This window comes from Chiroxiphia lanceolata, chromosome 1 (assembly GCF_009829145.1).
Source record: "Chiroxiphia lanceolata isolate bChiLan1 chromosome 1, bChiLan1.pri, whole genome shotgun sequence".
Taxonomy (NCBI): domain Eukaryota; kingdom Metazoa; phylum Chordata; class Aves; order Passeriformes; family Pipridae; genus Chiroxiphia; species Chiroxiphia lanceolata.
This window is the reverse complement of record NC_045637.1, coordinates 41102992-41128168: the sequence shown is the minus strand read 5'-3', so window position 1 is coordinate 41128168 and position 25177 is coordinate 41102992. Positions and strand designations below refer to the sequence as shown.

Here is a 25177-nt window from a genome sequence, read left to right as displayed (position 1 = left end):
ATGCGCATAACGTATTTTCTGTCTGATAGAAGCAAATCAGGTTGTGTTTCTGAGAAAATTTGCCGTGGAATGAAGGCACCCACCTTATTCATTATTTTATATAAAGAACAAAGTTAATAAGATAATGTCTGGTGAGCAGATTTGCTTCCATTGAAGATAATGAGAGCATTGCTCCAAACTTCAGCAACAGCAAAACCAGAAATAATAAAAGTTAGGCTCAATTTTACCATAAGCTTACCTTTAGCAAGCTAGTAACTTATGTAGTTGTGCCTTGACATCTCCATCATCACAGGAAAACAGAGACAAAAACTGAATTCATAGGACTGTATCAAAGAAAATATATCAGCATCAATAAAATGGGAAATTTTTAGTCAAATGCCATTAAAGCACTTAGTCATATTTATTTCCTTTGTGTCAATCCGGTTAGTTCATGTACTACTTCACTAGTTTCTAATTCATCAAATATTTATTTCAGTCTGCTCACAAATTACCCAAGAAAACAGTTACAGCACTATTTTAAGTATGTCTGTTTGTCCCCTTTACTGAAAATGGAATGAGAGTGTTTCTTCCATGTAATGTATGTAGCATGGTTTTTCATCAGTTTTATAACAAGTGAAACATTTGAAGTTTTCTGGCCTCTTGTTTGAAACACACTCTGAAAGTGCATATTATATTATTCAGACTCAATAAAGAAACCATCATTTTGGAAAAGCATACATAGAAAATATTACACACAGGTGATTAAACATGTGCTAACAATTCTCCTTAAATCCCAATATTTTTAAATGCCAAAATTCTTTACCGTACACAGACACAATAAAATCACTTTGGTGTGTGGGTAGATCATGCTTAAATTGGATTTCCACAGCACAGACAAAGGTTACAGACATTTAGCTGAGAACAATATTGATTATAGTTCTGGTATTGTTCAGCAGAAACCTAAACACTCTTCACTGTAAAGGAGTATGACAAATCAAGTTGTCAAACTACATACTTTAGAATCAATACTGTTGGGGCAGAAGTTTCTGGTATAACTCAGTTTTATGATTAAATGTTGCTCAGTGTAAAGTTACGCATTGTAAAGAGAAGAGCCAGAATTTTCTTATCCAGAATCAGCTGGTACAACACTATCTCTTCTCTCCACAGAAGTGTGTTTTAGTACTTGCTCAAGTACAGCAAACATGGTGCCAAAACCTGACCATCAGCCCATCAGCCAGGCCCTTTTCACTTGAGCTTATTTTCACGAGTTTCTTATTTGTCAATAATAAACTTTCTTTAGTTCAAACTAGCAGGATTTCTGAAATATTCCAGAAATGTATGTCTGGATGAGTTGAATTCAAACTGCAGTGGTAATCTGCGTCAGTCCTAGGTCGTTGGACTCCTCTCTCTCTTGAGGACAGTAAGATGACATTTCCACGACTAGTCATACGGGTTTGTTTGTCCCACATGCTTCCCTCATATAAGCTGAGTCCTGCACAGTGTTTCTAACTCTGCTGGTGCTCTGCCTGTCCATCTTCATCTTAAGGGGGAAGCAGAAGTCCTTGAAACATCTCTTGAAGTTTTCATCCAAAAATGCGTAAAGGATTGGATTGAGGCTGCTGTTGGTGTAACCCAAAGCAATACAGAAGTAAGCTGGATACAGCAGCAGTACTGTGGGACACATCCCCTAGTGCTTCAACCAGTACAAAAATGTGAATAGGAGTCCAACAGATAATAAAAACTGCCACAACCACAAGAACCAACCTGGTGATGCGACGCAGGTTTCGATCTTTTTCTCGAGACCCCGAGAGGAGTCGTACGCTTTTAAGACGCAGAATCATCAGACTATAGCAAACAATTATAATGAGAACTGGAATAACAAATGCAAAGACAAAGACACAGATTTTCATGAAGAGGTCCCACCACATGTAATCTTTGTCTGGAAATTGCAAGGAGCATTCTGTGCTAGCAGTATCTGGGATGAAGAAAGCAAGAAGAAAATTACATTATTATTAGATATTCCAAACAGTGTAATTGTCATAGTATAAGCTAGGAAGTTATTATCATGTAATGTGATATTAATAAATGCAGTTATCTTTAAATCACTCTAAGGAAAGCTTTCAGTTACCATTGAAACTGGTTTTATGCAGCCATCTCTAGAAATTACTGAGAGAGTTTGGGGCTTTCTAAAATTCATAACATCATATAAAATTTGTTTCCCATGGGAGGATCTAAAAAAGCAGATCACAAAAATAAAAAATTGTAAAGATGTTTTCATTTGAATCTCACTGAGATTTAAAGCCAGAATGAGTACCATGTTCAGTGGAGTAGAAATCTCACCATTATTATCAAACTACATATGTTTTTTTCTGTGAGTGAAGACACATTTTTGGTAACACGAACGGTGGAAGCTGAAGGAGGTTTTGATTGTAGGAAGATTTTGCCAATGTATGATAATTGTGTAATAATCTTTTCCCATGTGCCTTCTTCAGCGCAAATAGAATACATGTGTTTGCATTCAGAAAAACTTATTTCCTGGCAACAGCTTCTTTTCTGCCAAATAGGAGCAAATAAAATATGTGCGCACATGAAGTCAAAAGGAAGCTACTCTTTTTACAGATTGTGCCATTGAAAATGCAACCCGTGCAGAGACTGCAAGATCTGGGCCACTGAGACCAGCCCCTGCCCATTCTGATTTTCCATGCCAGAATTCAAAGTCACAGGCTGTCACTTGATTTTATGTTACAGAAATATTTCATCTGACAGGACGCATCTAAGCAATGCAATATTTGAGGTTTCACTTGCTGATCTCATTGGAGCCTTCCAGCATAGGAAGGAAAAGCAAGCAATAAGATAAATGAAAAGGCAGGAGAAGGGGTAAATTTAAAACTACTATCAGCAGTTAAACTCTACTGAAGACAAGTCAAGGTAACACATGGATTTTTCACTCTGAATTGTAGTTTAGATTTTACCCTCTAAAGCACTGCATTGTTTTTTAGATTTTTTATCCTTTTCCCTATTGAATTTGTTATTCCTCTATAAATTATTACGTATTGACTTTTATTGAATAAAATCTAAGGGTGGAATGATTCAATATACTCTTGCACACCACTTTTTTCATATCTGTCTCAAGCAGATAGCAGGACTCCCTCTAGCAGGACTAGTCAGAAAAAAAACCCATCAAGTCATATTTCCCTGCTATAGAAATGTTTCACAAATCAAAACAATATTGCAGAGAATTTGTTCTGAAAAACAACTAGAGGAAGAAATTATCACTGTAGTGTCATACAGACATTTCCCCAATTACATATCAGAAAGCTGTTACAGGGTGATATTAAGTACTAAAATATTCAAATAGAAATAGTTTACAGCTAAAAGCTAAATATTTTGAGGTTTTATTTTAAGTAATATAACTAATGGTTGATTCTGAAAGATGAAAACTGAAAAGACATATTTTTCAAGCCTGATACAGGATGCTAAGATGACAACACAAGTATGACTTAACAGGGTCTTGATGCTGAGTCAATTTGTTTAAATCCTTTGTGATCTAGGTTTTCGTAAGTGTGGTTGCTTTTACTTAATTTTATTCTAGAAATGTCAATATCATCTAGAAAGAAGTTTTCACATTGATTATTACTGTTATTTGTAGTAGATCACAGCTTAGCTGCAGCAATATTATAAGGATGCAGCTATATTATCTAGTAAAGCTGCATCCAGATGTGCAGGTCCTGATAAAAGCAAGAGTGATCATGGATGACTGCTCTGGGCACCACATCCAGCTACCCACTGAAACCCAATCCCAGAGGAAATGGCCTCTTATAGATCTTCTGACATAATTTCATATATTTATCAAAATTATAAGGTCATGGGTTCCATATAATCATAGCATTACATATATCAAGTGCAATACACATTCTTGTCTTTATCATGTGCAATACACATTCTTGTCATTATTGTCACAATATCATGATAGTTTTCTGGAACATTGGAATAGAATAAAATCAAATTTGTATTTTATTTTTACTGCCTGAAAAGTGCAAAACCACAGATAGTGTCACGTAGTAAGTACTTAAGATTTCATACTGACCTTTTCAACTCTGAAAGACCAATATTGCAAATACATTGATATATAAGGAAAAATACTGCATTCTAGATGGTATTTTAGTGTAAATATATGTTTTAATGTGTTTAGTAAGCTACCATTTAAGATTAATCTTAATCTCAACATAGGAAATATATAATTGATTGTGTCACTTTCAGGCATCCATACTCCTCTGTACTGAAACAGAGCTTCATACCCTTACTGGCAATACTAAAAGTACCTCTAATTTTTTTTTTTTTTTTTTTTTTTTTTTTTTGTAGCTGAATAATTTGTCAGAAAGAAAGGTTCCATTAAGGACAGGGAAAGAAAATTTACACATGTGTGAAATTTATTCTGCAGGAAAAATGTATCTGAAAGGATACAACTGGGAGCAATTCTGTACTGTAATACAGAATGGACTAACTGAGCACAGTGAGGGAACTTTAATCACTTTTCATTTGATGTTCAGTCGTTGCTTAAATCTGAACCCAGAAGAGGCCCTGAAGCATATAAACACAACTGTTTTGGCCAACATAACATAAAGATTGAGTCCTAAGCTCCAGCTGTCAGACAAAGGGAGGATCCCTTCAGCATTTATCAGAGCAATTTATGAACACACCAGACAAGGTAATTGACACTGAATGCTCAAGAGAGACCTTAGATCAGACAAGCAGGGATGAACAGTAGTGGCTGACACGCATTTGCCAATATTTCCAACCTCATTTAGCCCAGCTAAGCTCTGTATTACCAGTCTCTGTTTCATAAGTAAAAAAAGGGCTGTCTGCCACGTGGCATGGAAAAGGCATTTAATCATTGCAGGCCTCAGAGCACATCCTTGATATAAATGTGATGTTGACAGTGAATGACAGGAACATTCTATTAGTTAGGTGTGCTCCAACAAAACACCTGTCTGAGTCAGTGTCCCATGGCCTTCGAGATCTTGTGTGTAGCAAGACGATCATTCTTCCCAAATATGCCTGGAAGTTAATGTTTCCTGAGCTAGACACTGTTTTATAGAGCCTGTCAAAACTTTACTAGGGAGAAGAATTACATTACTGCAGACGAGGACACTTGATCCCTCAAAGGACTGAAAGAAGAGTTTCCTGAGGACTCTCCTGTCACTTACATACCAGAAGACCAACAACAAGAACAAAATCTATATATCTTCAGCCAAATCTATCAGCCCTCGAGCAGCTGTTACTGAAATGCTATTTTGCTTTGATCTATGTCAAACAGCTTAACAGTATTGTCTCTGCCAGATAAAACAGTGTCCTTACACAAACTTTGCCATTTGGCTTGATAGGAGTGAAGCCTTTCTAAATAGCAAATGTTGTTAATTCGGGAAATTATTAATAATTTTTCAAAAGATTATTTACATCTCAAACAAGCCAAATAAATATGCATGACTTGTATTTTATCAAGCCATCCATTAACAGGATGATTCCAACCCAAGGACATCATTAGGAGTCTCTAGCCTTTTGCAAACACTGAGGTACTACTGTACTGCGGTCATGCTGGTGGGAATGAAGTATATGTGTGTGAAAATGCTTCTACCCTTTCCTTCTCAAGGAGGATTTCAAAATCAAATTAACTCCATAGCAAGTCAGCTTTGTAATGAGGCATTAGCTATAGGGGCTAAATCCACAGTCCTTCATGGATTATAAATTTCAAGCAAAGTCTATGCATGGTCTGCATACACATCTCATTGACTCCATGTTCTTGTAGCTGCTTCCCTACCATGGTCTGAATTTCCAGTTCCTCTACTGATCCTAATTCTCAGCTTTTCCACATCCCCAGATATACCCCCATCCTTCCTTAAACAAGAATTTGAGATATTGTCATATATAATTTAGTTTGATTTTCTCTCTCCAGCTACTGACTTTTCCTTTCTTCACCATGCCTTCAAATTCTGTGAAATGGCTGGTGATAATAAGCTCCCAAAAATTCTTGTTTCTGCTCTTAGAAATTCATCAGAACTGCTCTCACACCTACAAAAAAAAACACCTTAAGCCCACATTTCAGGTTTCAACTGATTTTAGATTTGTCAACTGTGAATAAATTCCTGATTATTTCCCCCTGCTGTCTACTAGTAGTTCTTGATGGTCTCATTCTACAACAGACATTTTGTTCTTTAGTTGGCCAGGGTATCTGAGCTTAAATTATTTATATGTCATAGTGTAAAGTTCCACAATATATTTCAAAATGTCAGGAAATTATACATACTTTCTGAAGAAGGAATCAGCCAGGTTTAATCAGTATTTGAACCTATATTTTATGTCAGCTGAGAAAAAAAAGACTGAATTCCAAATGCTCACACTCACCTTCTCTGACTTTGGTACCTCCGAGAACTATTGCAGATATACCAACAGATGAGGACAAGAGCCAGATACAGATGTTGATTATCTTTGCTTTGAGAGGTGTACGGAAGTCCAGAGCCTTCACAGGGTGACACACGGCAATGTATCGATCAACACTCATCATGGTCAGTGTGAATATGCTGGTAAACATGTTATAATAGTCAATAGAGATTACTATTTTACACAGCACATCACCAAAGGGCCAAGAGTTCATCAGGTACTCGGTGCTTTGGAAAGGCATAGTTGTGGTAACTAGAGCATCTGCCATAGCCAGGTTGAAAATATAGATGTTGGTTGCTGTCTTCATCTTTGTGTACCTGCCAAAAAATAAGGCTTTATTATTTTAAAATATGATTATGCTCATTCAGATATGTATCAGTCAGGCTTTGCTAGAGCTGTTTTTTTTTAACATCTTGTCTCATCTATGACAGAAGTGCACACAAATGCAAGACCTTTGCAATAAGTGAACAAATTTTACTTAGTCTCTCAGCACCTGCATTAGCAGTTAGAGCTATTCACCACAGGCAAAACCAGGCACATGAATGTATTTAATCTAATTAGCCAAATCCTGGTTTCAATTCTATTTTTTCAAATCCTTTTACAAAAAAATATCATTTTTACATTTGCAAGTGACCAAAATGTTCTGTGTTTCCTTTTCTTATAGTTAACTATCATTGATTGCGAGCTTTCTGGGTTTGCTTTGTGGAAGGAACAGTTATCCCACTCTTCAGTAAGAATCCGTGTTAATTGTGATGTCTGTTGGGCCAGGTTGTTTCTTATATGATAGTTTCTCCTCCTTGAATTCACTACAATGCCAGTGATACAAGTTTTAGTCATTTCCCTTCCTTGTTCCTTCCTTGCCAATTTTTCTCCTTTCTTATCATCAGCTTTTCCCAGTCCACTCTTTTATGACTGCTAATGTAAAAGATGACTATTTAAGTATGATACCACAATGGGGAAAAAATTGTCATAGTGATATTTTTTTCCTGCATCCTTTAATTTCATCAAAATGAAGCACTTGTTTTGTCCAGATGGTAGAGAACCTCAACCTACAGAGAAGAATAAGATCTATTTTTTGAGGTGGCACCCTGCTTTGTTCTGCCTCAATGACTGTTTTGGGGGACAGCCAGTGGAGGACTGCTTCCAGCTCTGAGATGGACACAAAGGATGAAGGAGAGCCTTAACAGGAATATACCTAACACTTCTTTCTGAAATGCTTCCCTCCAATTAGTCGTGTTTGCTCATTGCTGTTAATTTATCATTGGATTCAATGAGAGATTTTCTTCCTTAAAACTGTTTCAGCCCCATATGTTGAGTGTGTGCCCAAACTAGAATGTGCATATGTAACACACACAGAAATGTGTGTTACATATAGCTATATTTTGCTATACTACATTTATCATTTACAGTGGAAATAAAAAATGTGATCCCTATGAACACATAGGGCAATGTATCTACTTGCCTTTAAAACTTTGATGTATAAAATAAAAAATAATTTTTAAAAAAAAGGTTGAGCAGTGCTGTCAAAATATGCCTGATATGTAAATTAAGTATTAATAAAATGGGCAGAAATGTCATTTTATGATCAATGCGAAATATTAAAAATAGCATTTTTTTTCCCAAAATACTCTAATTAAGACTTATTGAGAAAATAATACCAAATGCTGGCTTGAAGCACAGAAAAGAAAACTACAAGGGAAAAGACAGTAAATCCTTCTCACTCACACACCAACCTATCAGTCAGGGCTGGGCTTCTGCCCCCTCACCAGATCAATCTCCTCAACAGGCCTTTCAGGAAGGGAGGCAGTCTGTCCTGTAAGTTGAATTATAGCTCTTAAGGCACTGTTCAAACACAAGCATGAGAGTTATGGCTAGAAAACAGATATAAGACATAATAACAGACTAGGAACTTTCTTACTGGTTAAAAAAAAAAAAAAACAAAGAAGAAATATCATCTCCAAGTGTATCTTGGCTGTAAGACTGAACAAAAGTTCACTAAACACTCAAATTGCAAATCTCTGCTAAAATAGACTAAATTCCATTAAATGTCTGAAAGGTAGTAGTAGAAAGATGATTTTACTTCTATGGACATCACTGTTTGATGTTTGGAACTGTTGTCTTGTTCATACTGCCAAAAAAAAAGCTATGGGAAGCTGGAATGGTTGCATAAAAAGCACCAAAAAAATAAATGAAGTAAAAGTGGAGAAAATTCTTTCTGTGAGTAACTTAAAGAGCTCAGCACATTTAGTTTATCAAAAAGAGCACCAAGAGGTGACCTGATTACAGTGTCTGAAGACCTCACAGGGAGAAGACAGCAGACACTGAAGTTTTTCAGACTACAAGGAAAAGCATAACGAAGACAAATACGTAAAACTCTAAAACAGACAAGCTCAGCTTAGAAACAATGACAGATTTTTCCTAACAGCTAAATTGATTACTATTGGGAAAAAATTACACAAGAAAGGGGTAATTTTTCCATGTTTTGTTGTCTTCAAATCAAGATATGTTGCTTTGCAAAGGGTCTGCTTCAGTCAAATACAAGTTACTAGCCTCAACACAGGGATATTTAAATAAAATACAATGATCTTTGATAAACAGAGGTGACACAACTAATCATTCTTCTGAATCATTAATTCTATAGATCTTCAAAAACTTTCCTTAGGGATAGGTAGGGAAAGTTTCCTTTTTTTCTCTAAGAAAAGCAGAAAGCTAGGGAAAATACCTAAGAAGATTTTATTAGACTTGAAAAATCAGATATCTGAAAGTCTTTATATCTGTCATTTCCCATTCCTGGCAACCTTAATTCTTTTTCGTGTGTGATACTACAACCATGTATAAAATATTTTCCCAGTGCCCCTTTTCCTTCTTCCTAGCCTTCCAATGGAATAGGAAAGAACTGCTGCAACACAGGACTAGTTTTTCACATATCTTCAAAATTCAAATTTTTGAAGCTGCAACATAAAGCATGTTGTCTTTATCTGCCCTGCTTATGTTTTACGTGTAAATTGTGCAAGTTTGATTTTTTTGGACTACACAACACATGTACAAAAAAGAAAATTAATTTTATCCACTACTATTGATCAACAGGAAGGATGTCTTAATCATTCACAGGCACAGAGAAACACAGAATCATCCCAGCATCAGATTTAGACAACTTCCAATGTAACCAAATCAAAGCTGTATATGGGAATGACAATTTAATGACGAAAAGAAAAACCCACAGTACGCTATTTTCTCCCATATAGCTTTGTGAAGGATTTGACTCATTCAGGGGTGCATATGCACATAAAAAATCCTTGTTTTGATAACCTTACCTGGTGTGCATCTAATCCTTTCCCACAGCTCACCAGCCTGGCAGTTTCATGACTAGATGGCCTTGCCCTAATCCACCCCAGTTCACATCCCCCAGATGCCTCCTTGCCCCACTCGTTCTGCACCAGAATAGGCACCTGACCGCTTCTATGACAGACTTTGAACAAGAAGGCAGGAGACCAAAAAGTTCTGCTCGAACAAATATTACATTAGGCAATCTGTTCTCCCAGCACTGCAGAAGCATCATGCATACCTAACTCAGGGATGAAGGCTGCACTGGTTAACCCCAGCAATTCTAAGTACAAGCACGTTTTACTGATGCAACCTCAAAACCCATTGATCTCCACAATGGTAATATAAAGAGCTTGATACTTTCACCTGAAAACATTGGCCTCTGTATAAATGAGATATTGGCCTTTAAAGTCGTAAGCTAGTATAGATTAAATCATAAATTCATTTAGAAGTTCATAAAATTCAGAAATGCCTTTGAGAATCTGGACTCAATCATCTAAACGCCCTTCAGTGTTTTTAATTAAACACCTAAAAATCATTAAATGCCCCACATGCCTCTGAAGATATATGCTTGCAAGCTAATCAAAACTTCAGTTAAAGGAGTGACTGCTGTTGCTGTCAGACACTTTGAGAGGACCCTGATAGAGTCCACAAGGCGAAGGATTTAAATGCTTTTCTACAACTCATTTCATTGCACCAAAATATAGGAGGAAATATTTCAGGTGATTTGGGATTTTCCCCCATACCCTCCATTCACCCAAATCTGCATTTGAACAAGGTCAAAACAGTTATTATGTAAGGAAATCTTGTTCGCCTTTGCCAAATTAAAATTATATCAATACCTGCTTTCATTTAAGTTAAAAATACTGCTATCTGCTTTAATTACTTTAGCAGGACAGATAAGGGAAACCTGGACATAACTACAGGATAGATGGCAATTAATGACATTTTCTTAGTGTCTTTGAGAAGTAAGTTTCAAAGACTATTATAATATTTGTACTGCTGTATAAACTGTTCATGTGAAATCCCATGTCTAGAAAGTGGTTTGTGAAATACTGAGATTTCATACGAGAATGATAACTTTTTAGTACTACGTAGGAAGGGAAAGTCCCTCTTTTAAGTCAGACACTAGAATCTAATTTCAAGAGGCAGTAAAACCTCTGATCACTTAAGCTGGTGGATCTCCAGACTGTTGTTAAGCTATAAACAGGCATCATGCCTCTTGTAGACTGTTAAGCAACTGGAAGATATATCGAAAGAAAAATAGTCAAGATGAACATAACACTTTCATTTGGATGGGGGTTTTTAGGTGGATACACAATGAAAGCTTTTAAGAAGCAAGTTTAAATTATGATTACTTATATGTCCAAAAGTAAATTCTCAAAATTAAAATTCTCAAACAGCTACAATTTAGGCTAAGCTCACTTTCCAAAAATGGAAAGTTCTTTGAGACTGCCTTTAGACTGAGCCCTAGAAAATTTCCCCCCATTTCTCAGTTGCCTCATCATTACTGTTCTTTTCCTCTTCTGGAGTAGAATTTAATTTGCTCATGTTTTTTAAGACAGTAAATAAGAAGAATTCACACCTCTAGCGTAAGCTGTCAATGACATTGTGGTAAAAGAAGAGAGAAGCACGCCACTGAGGAGCTGGCATGCTATCAGATAAAATCTGCTGGTAAGGCCCCTTAAAGTTATTATCTCAAGCAGAGGATGGAAGTGGGATCCTAAAGTATGCTGTAATATTAGAAAGCTAATAAAAGCTGAGAAGGAGGCCCTGGACAACCTTTTTTACTGTAACTGTAATAGGATGAAATGTTCCCTGCAGTATGAAAAGAGGGTATGGGAAGGGAGCAAGACTAACAAATACACTGCAACATTCTCCAGTAAAGAGTGAAAATACAAAAGCATAAAATACAGTGAGGTATAGCAATGAGGTATTTTTGGCAGATACCTGTGTCAGTGAATGAAAATGAAAGCTAAAGCACATCTAAAAACGAATTACAAAAACATCTATCAGCAGGATGCAGGCTCTGTTCCACTAGGTTGCTCTGAATGAATTATATGGAGATCAAGCAGCTGAAAATCCTAGTCAGGAAAACTCTAAATCCTCAGGGCTATAATCACAGTACCCTCAACATAATACTGCATCAGGACAGGAAGAAAAAAAAAAAAAAAAAACTCAGGACAATCTACTGCAAACCCAGACCATGTTGAACGAACGGCCTCAGCTACCTCTTGGATTTCATGATTCAACTATAAAGGCTTATGCCATTATGAAATGAAGACTGAGGTAATTTAAAAAATATAAAAATTTATATCTTGCAGTTTCCATGTCCATATTGGGTTACATGTTAGTATCACGTTTTGAATAACAGTCAGAATTTATCAGTACACAGGACCTTGGAAAACACTTTAAATAAAGGCAAACATTGTCACTGCACATGTTTAAAGTTTGCCTGTCTTTAACATCAAAGTTGTTAGGAGCTGAAGAAATTGTTCTCTACAAAATTGTATCCTAAAGTGGAATTCTCTTTATTAATAAGCATCTGAAAATACCTATTTTTAAGCAGCTTAAAGAAAAAATGTAGGTCTTATCTTTTATTCTCCCCTCAGGGAGCATAATCTACTTGAATGTCAAAAGGTATCATAAATCCTTACAATATACCACTACCATTATTCCTCTGAACTAGCCATAAACTGAGGCTGAACAAGATCTTGTAGATTTAGGTTAGGTGGGGAAACTTTTTTCTTGAGGTGAAGAACCAGCTTCTGAATTAGAGAAGTTCAAGTCCACATATATCTGGGTCAAAGTCAAGAAAAAGTCATGCCACTTAAAAAAATTAACTATTTTCTTCCTTCTGTGATAAAAGCTTTTAATATTTTTATGTGAGCTTAAGAGCCTATTTTTGAAGAAATATTAATATGTTAGAAACAATAATACTGTTGAAATTTTCAGTTCCATGATCTTGGTAGGAGACCTCAGAGGTTAAGGTGCTGTGATTTATAGTGTGGCTTAAATTAATAATGGGAATGTAGAATTTCAAAAAAATTAGTACTTTATCTAAAACCATTGTGTCTAATATTATTATTAAAGAGCCTAGACAATTAGCTTACACTATGTAACTGATTTTTCGATCTCTCTTGGTAAGTAGAGATGAATAGTGACCTTTTTCAAGCAACTGGACTCTTTCTCTTGAAAAACCTTATGCTGCTGCAGATGTTTTCCATTGACAAATCATGCTATGGGGAGTTCCCAGGGTGTTACACAAGGCATTGTAATCCTTCTTACTTGTCACAGGTATATTGCTCTAGTGAGTATTGAATCAATGTCTCTGAAGCATCCCCCTTTCCCATTGTTCTTATCTCTCAGAAGAATTTTTTCTTTACTTTTTTTTTTTTAATGAAGGACGTGATCTCTGTCGGCAAGGTGCTTCCATGGGTTTATGGGAGAGGAAAGTGAGTAGGACAGAGATCGCCTGGCAAAGAGGATAAATCTCATGCTCAAGGCAACAGAGATAGCAGCTCCAGGAAACGATTTCTCAGGGTCTTACTTCCTTGCTATTCTTTGAAGAGACCCTGATCTCCATAGGTAGATATGTATGCAGAAGTTGGTTGGAAGAAGCTACATGTTAAAAATGTTTGCTTCCCCTGGATGTTTCTGCAGGACAGAAATAAGGAAAGAACTCAGGAATCTCTCACTCAGGGGTCTTGGGATATGGGAATCACTCTTGTTCCCAAAACAAGGCACCTAGTTTCCATTTTGCCACGGGGATGAATAACAACTGACATTACTGGGAGTGTTTCATAGGACGATTATGCACTGAATATGCAGAGACCCAAATCTCTGGTCAACACTCCTGTAACAAAATTGAACAGGAGAGAAGGGACTCTGCTTTATAACAAGTATAGAATCATGTGGTAAGACAACAAATACACATATTAGTAGTGAGCCAGCTGAAGGTAAAGTCATCAGTCCGTCTTAAGAGGCAGCTGAGAGGACTTTCTCTGGAGTCTACCGTTTATCTGTTTTCCTCGCCTGCCTCAGGAAGCACACAGCACAGACCAGCTGAACACACACATTCCCAAACAAGATGATTCAAATGAAATTCAGAAAACCTTAGGACGCAGTCAACTGAACAGCATAGCTGGTATCTTCCATGGTGGAAATCTTCTTCTTCCATGCCCTTTAACAAACCAGTCATTCTGAAAGACACATCTAACAGGAAGTCTTGACGCAGTCCATCATCCAGTGGCAAGGTAAAAATATTTTCTGAGTGTGAACACTAGATGAAATTTTATAGATTGTCTGAACTAATCCTACCAAGCAGCTTCTCGTCTGTTACTCCTCAAGGAGGCTTTTACCAGTTACCCTACAGTAACCACAATGGCTAGACTACCAACAATCTAGTGGAAACTGGATTTATCTGTGTAGTCAGTCAGGAATTATAAAACCCTCTTGTTTTCCATGTGCAACATAGCTAAGTTGGGAAACCTAGATATTCACTCAATGCACTGCTGAATGGCTCTGACTTTTGGAGCAGAGATGAGCAACTGTGTATTACACATGTGGATTGACATAAAAAATGGAAAAAACCAAAAAACTTCTGTTCACTTTCTTATCAGGTATTTGAGGAAATTCATACACTGAAGAAAATTGTGGTTTCATACTCTGCAGAGACCACAGAGTTTAATGTCTCAAAACTGAAATAGCAAACTGCCTAGAATTAATTTTCACTTCTGTGAGGATTAGAAGATGAATCTAACGAGGGCTGAACCCTCTGGCTTCAGGAGAAATAAATATTTCAAAGATAATACACAGGCTAGCATACCAACTTACCAATAAAACCATGGAAATGCTGTGCAATTTTAACTATTCCTTATTTATATCCTTTTACATCTTGTAGAATGCCAGTAGAGTCAGACATTCCTCTTCCAGTATCCTTGTTCCATCTGTACACATCCCTTCCCCATAACTAATCCCGTTTTTGCATTCATGCTTGTCTATAGACAAAATGACATTCCTACTGCCTTTTCCTCATACCTCTCTAACTTCACAAAAGAAAATAAAAATAAATATAGCCCAAGTCTTCCTTGAGGAGAAAGCACAGATTCCACACCTTTGCAAGAATTATCTGATATTGGCAGATTGGAGGATCAAAATTGAGACACAAAGTAAACTTCCTGGAAGTAGAGTTATCTAAGTTTTTGTGGATGCTTTTTCTTTAAAAAGAAATATGTAACTGGAATCAAATTCTTCTTAGGAATCCATCTGTTTCAGAGAATTAACTTAAGGGACCAACTAATCACAGTTTGAACAGAGAGGACAGTAGGCAGGACAGGAAGATTATGCTCCCTTCTTCTTAATGCATCCCAGGCAATGCAAATCACACAGTTCAGAATTTCCTCCCACAACACCCTTTCAGCAGATTTAAAATCCTCTCAGCAAAAAACTAATGAAGGGTGCTCATTCTTCCCTCATTTTGTCCTCTTCAGCAGAAGGGCTTAGCCAGTCTGCCCTTCCCAAAGGCATCTCCCCACTATACACCCTCCCCATGCTCCTTTCAAGATCATGATCTTCCCACCACTCTCCTGTCTGAAAGTAGGCAAGCTGTCTCCAGCTTTCTGCCTTGCCAGCAGCCAAACTAGAAAATTATTGTAAGTTTTCACTCCCTGCCAGTTCAAAAAGGCTCTCTGTAATTCATCTTGCTTCCAGACACTGATTGCAGTTATGCCTTTTTTCTGAAATAAATGATTACCTGGCTGTTAGCCCAGCGGAAATGTCTGGATGGATACCAAATTACTTTTCAGAAGCCAAACAGATTACTCACTATAAGCTATAGTCTCTCTTTAATACTGTCTGTAGTAAATATTCCTTTAAAGCCTTTCCTCTACTCTCCCTGCTTATTTTCAGTATCAGCTATTCTTATCACAGCAACAGCATGAGATGAGTTTCTTGTCAGCCTATAAATTCCAGGTCTCACTTAGTCACTGCCTACTAGGGTTTTAACAGTATTAGAACAATTTACATTTTGTTTGAGTGGTCTGTGCTTGTCAGACTATCAATATTCTGTTATAAAATTGTCCTCTTTCATGTTTCCTGTTGCCTTGGTCTTTGTGCCATCTGTAAAGCTTTTGGTAATGATCAGTCTTCAGAGTTGTGACAGAAATTATGTCAAGTTTGGACAAACACTGCAGAACTTATCAAAATTATCTCCCATTTGGTGAGGCAAGGCTAGATGCTCTTGAAGTCCTGTGCTGAATTGCTATCAATCCCATTTGATGCGTCTCTACTGGTAAGGTGTCAGATGTCTGATTAGGGAAAAAACAGGTTAAAAGTCATAAACTTCATGAAGTATAGTACAGCTCAGCCTTTGCCTTTAGCAGCCAAACCCTTGATTTCACAAAACAATGAAATCATCCAAACTGCCAGCAATAGGGAACAAGTAATTCAGTTATATTGACTCTTCTGGAGCTTCATTTTTAATTTCAGAACAATATTCTTCCAAATATAATTTAATCAAATTAAACCAATAATTTAAAGAAATTAACAAGTAATCTTCTGGTGTTATCAAAATCTCTTATTAATTTAAATCAATGTATTGAATCTATTCATTTTTGTGTACTTTTTTAAAAAATATTTTCATTCTTGTTTAGAATGAATGATGGGGAAATTTAAGAAACTCTTTGGAAAGGAGTCAGTCTGATGTGACATTTCTTAATACACTCTTCCTGTTGCATAAAATGACATTCAGTTCAATGAATATGAGACCAAAATGTGTAAGTGGTTAAATTTTGTCTTCAACATTAGACTAAGTAGAGGATTATAGCTTCTCTTTTCCCTTAGGAATCAATATACATTTCCGTGAAACAACCTCGTCTTAAAACTTTTTTTGAACGTAGAAAATATTCAGTTCACTGGAAGCTTGAAATATAGATTTAGAAGAAATACAGGATTGGCTGCTTAGGATCTTGTTGATATCAGTTGGTCTCAGTAGATAACTTCAGGAATAATGAAGATAAGACATATATATATAGAAAAAGCACATCTGGAGTGGGTAGGAGACAGCACCTCCCAGAGTTTTTATCAGAGTATGTTTATAGTTCTGATAAGGGTAAATCTACAGTTAAAGTTTTAACTTTAGTCAGCAGATTTTTTTTCCCCTCCAGCTGTCACAAGAAACTACCATTTTGTTTAAAGCTAGCACTGAATTTTAGAAAAATAAAATCATGAGGGAGGAGAAATGCAGGGAAAAGACTTTTTGCTTCCAAGGACAAGTGGTTTTATTTATCATCTTCAGCCAACTATTTCACCACCAGAATTATCTTTGAAGACCTTCGAAGACATTTGGGGTTGAGTTAGACTCTAGTTATGCCAAGAGCCACGTAGCTATAAGACTTTACTTAGGTGAGGTCTGATAACTTCACCTGGTACCTGGAAACCCATTCCATGGTTCCCCTTCTCCTCCACAGGAGACGACTGTTCTTCCCACACGGTATCTGGATTTCCCACCAGTGCAAGACGCAACGTAATGATCTCTTTCTCTCTTACTGTCCCCTCAGGAAAAGCAACAGCAATAGGAGAACGCTACATCCCACAGGCCATGGTTCGGCGTGAACTGTCCATCCACCCAGCTGGCTGCTGGCTGACAGCAGACCCCTGGGGATGATACACGTGGCACACAACTGGTCCAAACACAGGGAGAGTTCCTGCAAACCACCCACCCACACCACAGTGAGAGCCGACTGCCATGGGCATGAACAGGCTGCCAGTCCACTGCGTACTCAACACAGAGCTTTTTCTGCACAGTAAACATAGCCACTCTACATGTGTCTGAGTAGTTCAGGATGTTTACAATAGTCCTGATCTTGCTTCATTAGTGTTCTTAATGATCAGACTTTGGCTTTTGAATCTAACTGTTGCTGTATGCTTAAAGACAGCGATTACCAGATCTCCATTTTCCATGTGAGGAAACCAATTCACAGGGCCATTAAGTGACCTTGTAAAACAGGAGAAAGTGTTGAAGCCCGGTAGCAAAACCAAGAGAAGAATCTAGGTCTCCTGATAAATAGTTTAACAGGCCATGCTGTCACCACACTAAAATAACATTCCCACTCAGACTTCAACACAAATCTCTCCTCACAGGAGCTGTGTCAAACTCTGCTACTTTTCAGAGTTTAGGAGTTTGTACATGTGGTTGAAATGTCATTCCCATTATTTTTCCCTCCAAGAAAACTCTGAGAGGGGTTTTTCCTCTCACCAGAAATACACCCCACCACAGTTATAAAAGATTTTGGACAGCCACCATTCTGTGCACAAGCAGCTGAGATGCTGACTCGCTGGTCTCTATGAGCTTCTCTAGCAGCATTTGTGCAGAAGTAGTAAAACCAGTCCTGCAATGGTAGCAAAGCAAGAAATTGGCCAAGGCCTGCCTATACCACAGGCTATGGCTGAATTTGAGCCTGCTCCTGAGGCATCTCAAGACTCTGGAATCTCCTAAATCTACCACAGCATTGACATTGCAACAGTTTCACTGACAGTCTCAGAACATAAGAGGTCTTTTTTTTGTCACTCAAAAGTGACTCAATATCAGGCCTGAAAGGGTTGGGTAGTTGGACTAGATGATCATTGTAGTAGATAAACTGAGCTATTCTAATAATATTAGATTATGTTTAAAAGAGCAAGGGAGAAGGAGCAGTGCTTGCTATGGCTGCCAGTCCAGGGTTTAGGAGGAGGAGGAGAGCAGATCAGGAATTCAGACTTGAGAAATTTCAACAAGAGGCCTCACACAAACCCTATATTCAGCTAGAAGGTAAAGAAGAGACACAGTCTGTCCCCATTCTCCTTTAGAGTCGTGGCACCTAAAGGAGGAGAGGTAATGTGGGATGTCTTGGGGACACGATTTGACTATCCCTTACCATCTGCTCTCAAAAGCTTCCCACAGACCTTGATTTTCCTCACAAAAGGACATCAATGCTGGCTACATTGTTCATTTGTCATTGAAATCCATCCTAAGAGAAAATCATGAAGAGAATGGATGTGAGAGGAAAACGGAGAAAGATGAGAAGTAAGGACAAAAATATACCTCTTGCATGAACATTTGAAATATTTTAAAATCATAAGGAATGTTTGAAAACTGTAAACCTGCATTCTAGCTAATGATTCTAGAACTGGTTAAAATATTTGCCACAGAGAAACATAGGAAAGAAAGATACTGAAAATAAATAAAAGAAGAAAAAAAAAACAAGTGTTTTGTCATTCTTTTTTTATTATTATTATGTAATCAAGAGATGGACCAAGAGGAAATTGAAGGACAGATTAATGTAGGAAATAGTAGGAAAGCAAGTCATAGCTACCTAGAACCTCACAAAAATAGTCTTAGGAGGGTAACAAAGGAAAGAAAAAAGCAAATACATATACACCATCATAATACATACATGGTAACTTTAAGGGCTAAATTTGGTTTTATTTCCACTGCCCAGGCCAGTTAATCAACTATCATTGTTAGTGACTGATGGCTTAGAAAATCTCTGCCTTTGCAGCTGTGTGACCGTCAAGATGAAGCATCTCTTCTTGCAGAAATACAGAAAAAAAATTAAATTTCTACACTGAAGGAAGGGCAAAAGGGCATGCAGGATTATAAAAATTACAACATCACAGTTTTTTCAAACTCACCACAGGTATATTGCTTTATTACATTATTGAAGGAAATTTTATTTTCATTACTCAGGAGTACTCACCTGTTTATAACTCATCTTTTGTACAGTACCTTATCAACAACTCCACTGCTTCTAATAACTTCCCCTTATATCATCTGACAGTTATTTCCACATCCTGCAAATGTTTGATCCTTTTTGTGCAGGCTTTACTAACAACATCCCTTCCAATACCTCCATTTTTTCTGTGAACAAGCTGATTTCATCTGAGCAATGAATACTCTGAAGTTTTTGGGTTTTATTTTTCAGAATTTTTAGTAGGATTCAAACAGACTGTGAAGCAAGAGCCCAAAAAAGTTGCGTGATTTTATTCCCCTTGGTTGTTCATTTTTGCCCTGCTGATCTGCACTGTCCAAACATGCCTATAAATTGCAAATGAAAGGGACAAAAAGAGGGAAGAAAGCATAGTGAAAGCTAAAATATACACCAATACAAAAGTGTTAAGTGTTGGTGCATTTCACTAAGTGGTTAAATGTGAAAAACTCACTGACACAGGCACAGAGCTTTCTCCTCTTTCCTGAAACACAGTGGGAAAGGTATTTTAGTACCGTCTCTGCTTTCTTCAATCCAACATCAATAACTGAATTTAAACACTGCTAAACAGAATAAAAACAACCTTTGCTTTTCCTCCTATCTTTATAATTTCTTTTTTTCCCCACCCTGTTAAACAAACCACTGGGTGCCAAGGCAGGAACGTATCAGTGTCCACACGACTGGATGCATAAGCTGTCCCTTGGGGTCTCCTCACAGTGGAAAAAAAGCTACCTTGTAGAAGTTTCTTTCTTCCACTCAAGCTTTTTTCCGTCGTATGCCAGCAGCCTGTCGTCCCTAGAGGGCAGCCGACGAACACAGCTCCGGGGCACACAGCGCCTTCCCTCAGGCTGCACGACTGATCACTTTTAACCAGCTTGTGTCTTCTGTTTCTAACTGCACATCCAGGCAAAACACTTTGACTGAAAAAGTTTGGGTCATTTCCCTTGCTTTTTTCCAGCTCTTCATGGGTGTTCACCCAGAGAGCTCCCATAAACCGCCCCCTCCTCCACCCTACCAAATTTAGGGACGGTCTTCTGCACCTCTTCTAACCAGTACCCGAAGCCCCTTACCTTACGATGACAAACATGACCAGGGAGTTTCCCACCAATCCAACAACGAAGACCACCGAGTAGACAGCGGTGATGATGATGGGAATGGCGGGGGAGACGCTGGTGTGGTTGTGCTGGTCATCTCCAAGGGCCCCAGTGGCATTGCTGTCATAGTCTGCCCAGCCGAGGAGCCAGCTGCTGCTGGTGCTGGGGGGTCGACAGGGCCCCGGGGAGCAGGTGGAGTCCAGTTCTTCACGGAAAATCTGTACAGGGGCATCCATAGGGGTACAGTCCTCACAGGTTAGGGGGAGACCAGGAGGAGTGTGCAGGCAGCAGTAGGCAATTAAGCTGGAAAAGAGGGAAGAGAAAGAAAGAAACAGAAGTGCTATCACAGCCACCAAACATTTGGACCTCTGAGACTTGTATGTGTTAAGGGGAGCTCTGCTGTGATGGGAACTGTAATTTGCCGAGCAGAGATTTAAGCAAATCACATTCATATTGTATAATTGCAAGTTTTACATCTTGCTATGTAATGCTGCTCCTCCAAGTGCACAAGGAAAGTTTTCTTCCACTTTCAGAGATTTCACAGAGAAGCAAACCAGATGGGAACACTTCAGATCCAACCCCACACTTTAACCCTGTCTTTCCCATCCTCCATATTTATGTCAAAGTGTATCCTAACAAGGGCTTCTGAATGCCTAAGCTCTGCTATAAAGGGGAAGGAGACAGAGAAACCCACCATCTCTCTGCACATCTGCTTTAACACCCTGCCCTGGGTTATTTTTTCCTGATCCCATACCTGCTTTCAAAGAAGAGACACATTAATGACAAAAAATACCTCTTTCAGTCCAGGAAAAGGAGCGGAGTCCTCAAACAGATGTTCTTTGCAGGAAAAGAAAAGAATAAAGCAGCTGCGCTTGGCTCCTAAAAGTACCACCGCCCTTCTAGGACTTTTGAACCTGAAGCACCTGTGCCCTCGGAGAGGCGTGCTGGCAGCAGAGCTGGTTGCCGGGCATGAGCCGAAACGTGTAGCAGTAGCAATTGCTGCTGTTCCAGCTCCTACCACTTCGCCTTTTCTCTCTCACGCTCCCTCTGCCTCCCTCCCGCTCTGCCGGGGCTCCAGTAGCACTGCACTGATGCACACGTTCTCCTCTGTCTCTGTCCCTGCAGCTCAGAAGCTCACATGACTTCTTTCTAGACAGTGAGAGGCAGATAAATTAAAATGAAAGCAAGAAATACGTTCTGCAATGAATAAATGCTTATTTTTAACACACTTTTCCAAGTTGCCTTTCCTCATTCCCCCTGCATTCCCAGGCCTCAAGCAATGATCATTTCTGTCCTATTGAACCCCACAGGATTTCAGACTAGTAGATGCTGACTGAAACAGAAATATTCAGTTTAGATGCCTTGACTGATCCATCTGCTCTTTCATGCCCCAGCTCCACAGTTCTGCATCCAAAACACTTCTCACTGGGTGTCTGTGCCCCTGTTCCTTTGCACCTGCAATTGGAAAGAAAGTCAGAAGCTGTCTATGACAGAAAAAAAGGGGTCCGCGATTACTGTCCTTAATTTATTCAAGCTGTCCCACACCATGTGAGAAGCCAAGAATTCCCTGTAGCATTGCCAGAGCTCCATTCTCCTTAGGCTCCAACTGCAGCCAGAAATGGAGAGAAGGCATGTGCAGAAATCACATCCCTCAGAGCTTATCCCTAATATACTCCCTCAAGCAAGAGTTGGTAAGGCACCAATATGTGTTCAAGATATCCCTTAATTTGCACACAGACCTTGAAATCTAAATGGCAAACTGGGGAAAGAAAGGCAAGACCCCAAGTTGTTCCTACTCCTTTGGAAAAGGCTGAGAACAGCCAGACTGGCTACATCTCAAAGCATGCAGCAGGAAAACCAGCCTCTGAAGAGAACAGCAGACTGATGTGCTTCTATGGGTCTTTGATGAAGCCTAGACAGTCAGGAAAGGGGCTTTGGGTTTCCTTCGTCCTTTCCCAATGGTGAAACTTTACTTCATGCTCCTTTGTTGAGTGTCTATGATCAGGCTGAGTTTTCTATTCTAAACCAATTTTTTTCTAAACCTATAATTAAGATGAGAAATTATGTCATCTCAGAGTCAAAAGTCATGTGGAAGGTTTAAAAAGTAAGAATTGCCTCTGTTAGAGGAAGAGACTTGTTCAAATGTGATTATGCTTTTGACTGTGGTCACTGTTTTCTCCAGAACATCAGCAACTGCTCACTGTCATCTGTATAGAGCTGTCTAAAAGCTTCACACTTAATGAAGATAGATAAAAACGCAAAATAAGCATGTGACAAAAACATCCCTGAGCCAGGGACACAGACTTGGGATAATAATAATTTTTTTGAACATGAAGTAAGATCCTAACAGAAAATGTACTCCAACCCTGTTTTTATCCTCTGCAATCCCTTGGTTCCTACCTATGTGTCAGAGACTGAAACAGTTAATGATTTACACATTCTAGGATTGCCAGGGGACTATTGCAGGCTGGGAAGAGGCAGCTGGACCCAACCCACCACCAGTGCTACTGAAGGTGTTGAGTTCTGAAAAGACAGGAAGAGCTGTGTTTACCATGCCTTTCACGTGAACTCTGCGCTGGGCTGTCAGAGACGTTGGAGGTTCATGGCATGGCCCATCAAAGCCCATACCCCACTAACCCTGAAAGGGAAAAACCCTTTTACCATGCCCCTCACAGGAACTCTGAGCAGGCCCAGGAGACTTGGAGGCTCGTGGCATGGCCCATGACACTACCCATGGATATAATAACTCATAATTTCTTTGAGTGTGGAGGCTTCCCTCCCCCACCCCTAACAGATCAAGACCACCGCTTCAACTAACAGACGTGGAAGTTGCAACTACCAAGTTTCGTCTCTTGATCCCATGAGTGGTGACCATATACATTTTTCCATTCTCATCTTTTCTTTTCCTTACTCTCCCTTACCCTTATCCTGTCTTTCACTTTCTCTCCCTTATGTGTTTTCCCTAAAGGTCATCTTTATATCATATTGCTATAGATGACAGATACAGATGATAACACCCAAAATGGCAACATACCTGTTTATCTTTGAAACAAAATTTTTCTAAAATAAAATCTACATATATATGTTTTCAAACATCAATTATTCAGTGTCATTTCATTCTAATCCACCCTTTCTGGGGTGGCTCACAACACCATGTACTGAAAGGAACTACTGCTGCTATATCCTCTCATACATAACTTTACTTGACAATTTTCAGCTTCTTGTTAACATCTTCCCCAGACTTCTCCATATTCTGGAAATAAATGTACAGAAGAGCTTTAAGACAGCAATATGTTAGCACTCATTAATAATTTAGCTCTTATGAGCAATCATTTTGTCATTCTGCAATTGCTACAGGTGGATCAGAAACTTTTATATGGGTAAGAAAAGCCTATTATTGCTCTGCATAAATCAGCAGCACAGATGATGTAAAATAGCAAGATAAACAGCAGATTTAAAGTTTTTACAAGCACCAGTGGTTGGAGAGTAAGCTGCTCATTCTCTAGCTAAATTCTGTGCTGAAACTGTCCACCAATCTTAAAGTTAGCACAAAAAAGATATGATCACAGCTATAGTCACTGACCCTTAATGGAGTTTGCATTGCAACTACATGGGATTGGAATGAGGTGCTATAGTCACTGACCCTTAATGGAGTTTGCATTGCAACTACATGGGATTGGAATGAGGTGGAGTTTGACAACAGCACTACAAATTATAGGTGAGCCAGAGGCACCATGTAAGCTGCCTAATGCAACTGTATGTGTCTGTTCCATGTTGGAGGCACAACTTTGGCTCTTGGTTACTGTAGGTCTTTGCAATACAGTAGAAAACAAGTACTTGGCCTAGGGAATTGTGTTTCTTCAGAAAGTAAAATCAAAATTGTATGCATCGGTAAAAAAAATCTTTTCCTTTCTTGTGATTGCTTTCTTGATGAAAACCTGAATATCTGGATTATCAGTGGGATACTGGAAACACCTGCAATGATATAGAAGAAAAACTAAGGGCAGAGGGAGAACCGCTTTCCATCACCATTTTCTTCTCCTTCAACACGCAGCTGCTCAGTGCCTCTGTGCCCTTCCCAACAGTCCCGTGGAAAAGGGCAGGAGTCCCCTGAAGTCACAAGGGGAAAGAAAGGCAGTGTTTGCAGATGACCTAATCCAGATTGTCCATACACTCATGCCAGAAGTCCCTGTTCCTTCTGAGGGCTGATATCAAGCAGATGGGCTCGTTATTTCAAAGGAAAGCAATGAAATATTTAGAGAAGAAAGACATTATAAAAACATAGTCTCACCACTCAGCTACGATTTCCCCCCAGTACTGTTCTTACAAACATGTGGCTTTGCATGCCCCCCAGTTTTTTGCTATGATAATTTAGACCCAGTGTTGACCTCACTGACTTTGGGAAACACAACAGAAATCGTTTGGACTTTTTAAATTTAGAAAACAAAACTATATACCAAATTCTATGTTTAGGGAAGATTGTTTAAGTTGTGAATTCCAGCCCTCAAAAGTAAAAAAAAAACACATTCAGCTGTCCGATACCTGGGAACTCATCATGGCTAGGCTTCGCGAACGAAGATTTGGGAAGGCACTATC

General features: G+C 38.6%; 1 protein-coding gene across 1 annotated transcript; it reads right to left on the bottom strand.

Annotated features, from left to right (window-relative positions):
* Positions 1–444: 444 nt before the first annotated feature.
* On the bottom strand, positions 445–21638 carry OPRK1 (opioid receptor kappa 1). Its single transcript, XM_032712639.1, is given in 5 exon segments — positions 445–1631; positions 1633–1954; positions 6382–6734; positions 20558–20884; positions 21375–21638. Coding segments are annotated over 4 exon segments (1143 nt in total). The 5' UTR covers positions 20818–20884; positions 21375–21638; the 3' UTR covers positions 445–1423.
* Positions 21639–25177: the final 3539 nt, after the last annotated feature.